Raw genomic sequence first — 9,079 nt, forward strand, 5'->3', positions numbered from 1 at the left:
ATCTGGTTGATATGAAATAAAGGAAAAAAGTTTAAAATTTGGCATATTTTGGTCTTTTTTTGTTAATGTTTCTAAGATGAAAAAGCATGATACGTAAACTATTTATCTGTGTTTTGTTTGTCAACTTAAGAAGTCGTTTATTTTAATCGTTTTATTTAGTTCACCTTTTGCTCTATCTTTGATTACGCCCTGTAACCATAAAAAGTGATAAATAGAATTAAGAAAGTATTACTTAATTTTTATATTTGCGTTTTCATTTGTAAATAACTTTCGCATAATAGACAGCAAAGAAATTTGAATTATTTTATATAGAAAATAAATTCTTTACAATATTATTTCTTTTTTATCAAATTGTTTTTTCTTGAAAGCAGCAACTATTTTTGTGTGTACATGTACATTTACATGCATTATTAAACACAATGAAAAATACCGCAAAAGAATTATATTTTTTTGTATGGAGACCGAGGCTTAGGGTGTGATAAATATACAAGAACTTATTGTCAGCAGGGGAGGGGAAGAACAGATATAGGTTACAGGTAAACACAGTGTCTACTGTTCCGCTAAATGATGCCAAAAAATTAATTGCCGCGGGTAAGTAAAAAATGAAACATTTATGACCGCAGACACCACTATGCTAGTATTTTATTTTATAGCAATAATTATGCCTTGTTATATCAATATGATTTAAAGTACAGAACAGATTTATCCCGCTTCATTTTATAGTTAGTTTGAAGATATAGACAATTTTTTTACATTCTTTGTTGTTCACTGGCTTTCAGCCGGTAGAGTTAAATCGATAGAGGATTTTACAATTTTATCAGCCTTTTGACTTGTTTGAGACTTGTACGAAACGTGTATTTCAATCAGTTAACCCAGTTTTCTTCCGATCTATTTCTAGGTTACAATTTTATTAGAATAAAAATTACATTATCATCTTATCAGTTTTATCATTTTAATGTATATGATTTTGACGGACGATATACGGATCTCTCAATGTTTTCATATCTGATCAGCCTTAATATCTTAACGTTAGGCTTTCCCCCTAAAATATCCCCCCTTGGAAAATTGGATCAAGAGGAGGATTTTCATTAAGTTAAACTGGCAATATAGTAGGATTTCCCTTACTGTATTTCACAAAACAGATTTAATATCCGGGGAAAGTTAACTTTAATGAATTGTCCGTTAATCTGTTGGGTTGCAAATTACTATCGTTTACCAAATATACGAACAGTATAGAGTGGCCCAGAATTAATCAATTTAAAAAACACGTGTCTTTTTTTGTTTCCAAACACTATGCACCCTCATTGATCCGTTTTGTTAGGCCAACTATTGTGTAATGCTTCTATCGTCGGCACATCCTGACCATTATAAAGCACAGAAAATCTGCTTTCGTCCCATGGCAATCTCTCATAACAATTGAGTATTTCTCCTCTTTTTTCTCAATAAATCTCCAAAAGCTCTACTATATTCTAACATTTGAGACCATCATCAACTAAAACAGCAATACACTTTTTTGTTTTAATCAAATTATTTTAAAGGGAAATTTTTGTAATAAAAGGTATGATCATTTTTAAAAATTTGACAATTAAGTTGGAAATTCAGCGTTGAACGTCCTACCCAAGACCCTTTGATGTTTTATAGTAGATTTTGGGGTGGAAAAGGCTTATTAATATGTGTTTGTGACAAAGGCCCCATTTTCCCTCAAAAACCAATCATTCGTTGCGATGCAAAAAGAAAAAAAGAATGCTTTGCTTGAAATCGATCGAAATATTTTCCTTACCAGGTCATTTATCTGATCTTTATCAGGAATATTCGGCCCAAATGTTTTTTAAACAAAACCTGTTTATGGGTCAGCCAACAAAAAATATAGACTTCATAAAAAATGTATAATGGGGTAAAAAAAAACGTCCAAAATTGAAAGACATTTAAAATAAATTAAACTTAGATGGATAGTTTTTTGCTTAATTTTCAGTATAATTATATAAAAATGTTCAAAAACATTTGATGAAGAAAAGTTTTCAGATTTATACTAATACATGTATGTAAAATTTTATAAATTGTACCCAACTTATATATGTCGATAAGATCTTATTATTTTCCTATCAGTGTTAAATGATTCAAGGTCATCAAAGATAAATCCATATAATCCGGAATTAAAACCGAAATAAATTTAAACTTTGTAATCGCCAAGACTTCATCTTGAAGATTAGGAATATAGCTAGGACAGCCCACCAACAGTTTATTAAAATGTAATCATAAGATTTAGATTCGCCGATGGGGTTAAAATCAGTTGAGTTAAACATGGAACAAAATTGTATGGGTTTTTTTTCATTAAATTTTAAACAAATAGTAAAATAAACATTTGAATAAATAAACAATTGATTTTTAACCTCATTTGAATTATAAAGGAGGGTTAACAGAAGCAATTCTTACCCCATGTATTGTAAAATAAATCATTGCTTTTTTAGAAGCATATTTGAATCATCTCATAAAATATTGAAATATTTTTTGCCGTGACGATATATACATGTTCATGTCTAACAAACATATTATAGCACAAGTTTTTAACAATCCCGTTCGGTTATGTATAAAAGAGTAGTCATTCTTCTTTCAGAAACTACAAACAATGATTTTCCAATAAATACAATTTTTTGTCTTGAATTTTTGAAGATTTGTTTAACATAATTTATCGAATTCAAAATAGAAACAAATACAATAATAATAATCTTATTTCTTTACTAACTGTTTGATATCTAAATTAAATATTTAATATCAAGTTAAAATATGTAACCTGAGACTGCACACTTTAGAGAAGAACAGCAATATACTTGTACTAGTATATATCACAAACTGATTTTATCAATTACACTCTAAAATAAAAAAAACTATAGTCCCCTTCGATGAAACCGGTAGAGAACTAAAGAGGGGAAAATGAAAACGTTAGATATAATGTAACAATAAAATGTGCAATAATCATAGAAAATTATAGGTTACCAATTAAAAATAGATAAAAACAACAACAAATCGATGAATGTTATTTGGTAAATTATATGATGCATAAGAGCAAACTTATCAACTTTTTTCTGTTTTCGATAATACAAAAAAGTTCTAATTAATCTTATTTTTATTTTCAAGTTTAGAGGTTTTGAAAAGTTATAATAAAAAGTTATCATAAAAATTATTATAAAGATTTTTTAATTTTTTCAAATTTGATTTACAAATATCATTGCATTCCAGTATTGTCTAACCCTAATATAATTGTAGATAACAAACCATTCTTTTCCTTCAAATTCTGGTATGAAAAGGAGTATAGGTTGTGCTTGACTTTTGTAATGATTGTAATCCTTTAGTTTTATGGAATTTAAAAAAAGCATGTACGATCGCACTGACAGTTGTATGATGCAATGCATACTTTGGGTTAAGATAAGTCATCAGATGAAGGGTATTCAAAACAGAAACAAAAAACAATAAAAAGATTGTGATAATTTATGCATGGCCTTAGTATCATAAATTAAGATGGTTTTGCCTGATGGTATTTATTTTCCATGTTGTTATAAATGTATTGATTGAAATATAGATAGGATTTGTAAAGGTATTTTAAAAACAACATGACTACTTATTTGGTATCAAGTTGATAGAAATGATATAAGAAATTATTCCCCACCATAGTTCACCCAAGAAAGATAGATTTGCAAAAAATGTCCTACCCCTGTACAGAAACACTGACAATTTACTTACCAATTTTTTATTTTTTCTCCCTTTTTCAGCATCATTTGAATGCTGAGATATTGGTATTTTTGTCGTGATGATATATATTATGTATTATGTGTAAAAAAATGTGCAATTCTTAGCAAACGAATCATTACCTTTAATTATAGTAGAGTAATCTTTCTTCGTTCAGACTACAGAAAAAGCTCACATTATATAAATATTTAGAGGTTCGCGATAACGACTTTAACAAATACGAAATATAAGCGAATGTATTGATAATGCTCTTAGTCCATTACTAAGTTTGTGATTTCAACAAGAAACGTATGTCCTTGAATATTGTTAAGATGCAATCCATACCTTTGTATCAAACATTAAAGAAGGATAGCAATGTAAAGACAAAAGAAAAGATAAAAATAGTGTTTTGTATATCACAAATTGATATTCATAACTACACTGTTAAATAAAATTAAATACATGTAAAAGGAAAAATTATAGTTATAATGTAACACTCAAATGTGCAAACAACATAAGAATTACGGATTACCGACGGAAACTTGAAATATAACAACGTATGACATTTAAGTATATTTTATTTAGTACACAGTGATACATAAATGCAACCTTCACAGCATTTTTTTCTGTTTACAATCCACCACAAAGTTAATCGATATTAAAATGCTATTCTTTTAATGTTTGACGAATTGAGTGGTTAACTAGGGCATTCTAATGCTTGGCCAACATCTGAATATCAGAATTCATCAAGATACAGATTCTATAACTCTTTGTACAAAGCTCTTTCAATAATTTTTTGTGTACTCCATAAATATCTATCTAACAAAAAAATCACATTTTGAATGCAATTTTTTCCAATATTTACAAGCATAAGGCACAAACTTTCCTTGGGAAATTGAAATTTCAAAACATAGTTTCTTTATTGTTTTTATATTGTATCTTCACTAATTGCAATCATATTTTGTTAAAGTTAAGCTTTCTAGACATAAAAGATTAAAAAAATATAATTATCTATAATAAATTATCACTCCCAATACAAAGGTTATTACGTTCATTCAAGCTCTTTGCCCTTTACATTTTGCTCCAGTAAATTTCATAGCGATTGAACCGCTTGTGAGTTTATTGAAAAAGACGTAATAACACATAGTGTTTAACTCCATATACTTTCTTAAGTTTTTGTACATGCATTTAAGGATAATTTGATTTCCTTAGATAAGGTTTCAATCAAATCAACATGGAAAGGCAAATAAAAAAAAAAACATCAGCTCAAATATTTCATATTTTTCTTCCACTGAAGTCTGGTTTGATGTCACCATCCATTTTGATATACTTACAGGAGAGGAATTTGGATTCAATATTTAAAAAGATTGTGTATGTAAACGTCAACTAAATTAGTTATGTCCGAGTTAACACGATGCACTATAAATAAAAAAGGGTACATGGGAAGAAAAATATTAAAGATTTTGATCAAATCATTCCTTTGTAGAAATTCCACCCCAATGTATGTATTTCACATCAGATTTTTTTTGTATGGGAATCTTTTGATTTTTGAGTGTTTTGGAGTGTTGTTTATTTGTTTTATTTTTTGTTTGTTTTTTTTTCTTTTTACTTATTTTTGTTTATTTGCATTTTTTATTTTTTATTTTTTTTATTTTTTTTTTTTGCATACTAGTATCTTGGGATATCGATAGAATGTATAACGCATAGAAATTGAAGAATTATTATGAACACAGACAGGTTGATAACATGAACATGTTCATATATAGTTTATCTTAAAACAAACAGTAGTATGTACTCTGTTCAAACACAATCGGCATCAACTGTATTAAATTATTGTTCAAGTATATAAACATATATTTTGTGTACAAACAATACACAATGTTGTTCACATTATATACTGTATTTTCTTCACTTTACCTGTTACATGTACAGTCTCAGCCACAAAGAGATTGTTTTTGGTGTCTACACATATACCACTTGGACGGTTTAAATGACTTATATCAATGTACCGGAGGAACTGTCCGTCCTTATTTAAAACGTGAATATTAAGGTTACTGGAGTCTACGATCAGAATCTGACTCCGGCTATCTGTAGTGATGCCATATGGTATAAATGATTCTTTTGACGAAAAATTAGGACCAGAGTAGGTAAAACGAAATTCACCAGCCTTATTGACCACGACTACTGCGCCTGCTTCACATTCAGATACACATATATCTAAGTTACTGTTCTCTGTGATATATTTAATGTCACCAGATGAATAGAGAAGTTCCCCTTTGTCACTGTACTGAATACTTTGTTTTTCGCTGGAGCCAGAGTAACGAACAACTTTTGTTTGCTCATCGTCATCACATATCATGACAACCAGGAGATCATTAGAAGAGGTAGTACACACACTGAGTGGTCGCCATATCCAAAGCCTGATCACTGTCTCTATCTGTGTGTTCTTCACTATGTTCACAGTTCTCTCATCGTAATCAGCATAAATAAGATCCCCATTCTTCTTCATTGCTATGTCCCGTGGATAATTCCCTGACTTAGTTTCGATTGATTTCAATAATTCTCCATGCGTGTCATAAAGTTTCATGATCTTGTCGTAAAAACTACACGTCCACACTTGTTGGTCATTCAAACACGACACACTACATAAACCATTATTGCTTCCATATTCAGTATTGATTTCTGAGATGATCTGCTGTTTTTCAATGATGTCTGGAAGGGAGGACTTGGCACCAGAAGAATCGTAGCCGTGATCCTCTGTTCTAATAGTTCTATACGTTGACAAAGAACCACACTGTTCTCTTTTGATCTTCTGAGGGGCAAAACTTGGGAAGGTAACTGTGAGTTTTGGAGGCAGTCTCCTGAATTCAGCATTCTTAGATTTGTAGGCAGACACAACACTAACGTTTTTGGAGTATAATAAATCGTTGAGATGAGTAATGATCTGCTCCATTTCGGAGATACGGCGTTTGATTTCTTCTCCCTGTTTATTTAAGACATCTAAGTGTTTTTGCTTCATATCAAACACGTCAGATTTGAATTTAAGAATAATAACATCTATCACACTTCGTAAGTCTTCTCCGTGTTTGTCGATAGCTGTGGTCAACTTGCGATAGTTTTTATTCAGATTGGCTGTCTGATTTATAGTGTAAACTGCAATTTCTTTAAGTTTTGGATGAATTATCTCCAGCTCTTCTAAATCTCTTTTAAAGTCTTTTCTTTTCTGTTCGAGTTTTACCACCACATCCGAAAATCCATGACCTTGATGCTTTTTAGAAGCACACACCACACATATAGGAATAAGACATTTTTCACATAATTGATCACATATCTGTGAGGAATGTAATTTACATATAGTGATGCACCCCCTTAATGTAAATGGCACCAGTTTGTGCATATTTAATTGATCCGAGACATGTTCCTTCTCACAGTCTTTGCATACATGCTTGTTACAAATGTCACAATGCAAAGAGGGTCCTGGGGCTTCACAGTGATGGCACCGTGCCACATCCTGGAGGCTGTTTTCAAGGTTCATTGTCAATTACTACCTGGAAAATTAATGTTAAAGATAAATTATATTAAGCACATTTTCTTTGAAAGGTCTGTTGCAACCAGTATTGAAATAAAACCACTATTGAAATAAATTATTTCAATAGTGGTTGGGAATGCATTTCATTAGAAAAATCACTTTGCAACCACTATTAAAATAAAAACACTGTTGAAATACAACTACTATTGCAATGGATTATTTAAATAGTGTTCCATAATGTATTCCATTTTGAAAATCAATTTACAGACACTGTTGAAGTACAAAAACTATTTTTAAAAAGAATCAATCGTAGCTTAGAATGAATTTCTTTATAAATATTACTTTGAAAATTTATATTTTGTTTCTTTACATGTCTCTTTCTACAGACATATCATGTCCTATACACATTATATATTATTTGCACAATAGTGAACATCTTGTAAATTGCCAGAACTTTATTCAAACCCCCTGTATATTGAATAATTATTTATTGATAAATATTATTATAGATATCACTTTTGAGATAAACTATTTCAATAGTGTTTTGGGTGTACTTCATTACGGCCACTATTGAAATATATTATTTCAATAGTGGTTAAAGATGCGTTTCATTTCAACCACTATTGAAATAAATTATTTTAATAGTGGTTGATGATGCATTTCAGTTTTATGTCTATTATTATGTCTGTTTGTAACACTTTCCTTTCTGCTAGGGGAGTTTCTTAAGATAAGAAGTATGTCTTATGAGATTATGAATTCCTTTTTGATTATGATGTTCTTTGATTTACCTCTATATGGTCATTATTCCCATACCACCTGTCATCTGGAACCGAAATTGTTATGCACAGTAGGAATATTAGGCATTAAAATGAAATGCATCCATACCACTATTGAACTATTTTATTTCAGTAATTAACCGCATCCTTAAACACAATTGAAATAAATTATTTCAATAGTGGTTGTAATGAAATGCATACCTAACCACTATTGAAATAATTTATTTCAATCAATATTAGTTATAATTAAGTACATTCCCAACCACTATTGAAATTATGTATCTCAAAAGTTATATTCATGATAACATATATCTATAATGATATATTAGCTATAAATCATTGTTTAATATGCAGGGGTTTTGAATAGAAATTCTGGCAATTTACAACGTATTTTTTTTCTAGTACAAATAATTTACAATTTTCACTAAACATGATATATCTAAAGAAAGAGAAAGGTAAAAAAAAATGAAATCAATTCTATATGTTAATCTGCGAGGATTGGTTATTTCTGCACAACAGTAAAAATCCTAAAATAAATACATTTATTTCATAGTCTGGATTATTATAACCATAAAATATGCAAGTCATTAGTACCTTAATTGTGTATTTGAAATTGTTTGTTAGATAAAAGCAAATGTATATGCATGTTTATTTGCGAGAATTGGTTATTTATTTCTACACAGCAGTGAAAATTGTAACATAATTGTGTATTTGAATTTATTCGTTAGATTTCTTGCATTTCAAAATAGTTTGCAAATATGATATATAACTTCTTTATTTCCAAATGTGTGACAATAGTGATTTCATAGTTATATTTATAAAATAACTCATCTACAATTGAAAAAATAAATTTAATAGTAGTTGAACTTTAATGGTGTCTGTTAAGTAGTTCTTATAATGAAATACATTCCCAACATCTATTAAAATCATTACTTCAATACTACTTGTATTTCAATAGTGGTTGCAAAGTGATTTTTCTAATGAAATACATCCCCAACCACTAATTAAATAATTTATTTCAATAGTGGTTTTATTTCAATTGTGGTTGCAA

At 29.4% G+C, this 9,079-nt stretch overlaps 1 protein-coding gene across 1 annotated transcript; it reads right to left on the bottom strand.

Moving 5' to 3' along the window:
- Positions 1-5,608: 5,608 nt before the first annotated feature.
- On the bottom strand, positions 5,609-7,258 carry LOC136271900 (tripartite motif-containing protein 3-like). Its single transcript, XM_066072477.1, has one exon. It carries the CDS (start codon positions 7,256-7,258, stop codon positions 5,609-5,611), a length of 1,650 nt encoding a protein of 549 aa, XP_065928549.1.
- Positions 7,259-9,079: the final 1,821 nt, after the last annotated feature.

Source organism: Magallana gigas, chromosome 9 (genome assembly GCF_963853765.1).
Source record: "Magallana gigas chromosome 9, xbMagGiga1.1, whole genome shotgun sequence".
Taxonomy (NCBI): domain Eukaryota; kingdom Metazoa; phylum Mollusca; class Bivalvia; order Ostreida; family Ostreidae; genus Magallana; species Magallana gigas.

Excerpts from the sequence above, each read along its gene's own strand:
- LOC136271900 (XM_066072477.1), bottom strand. The coding sequence starts at position 7,258 with ATGAACCTTGAAAACAGCCTCCAGGATGTGGCACGGTGCCATCACTGT.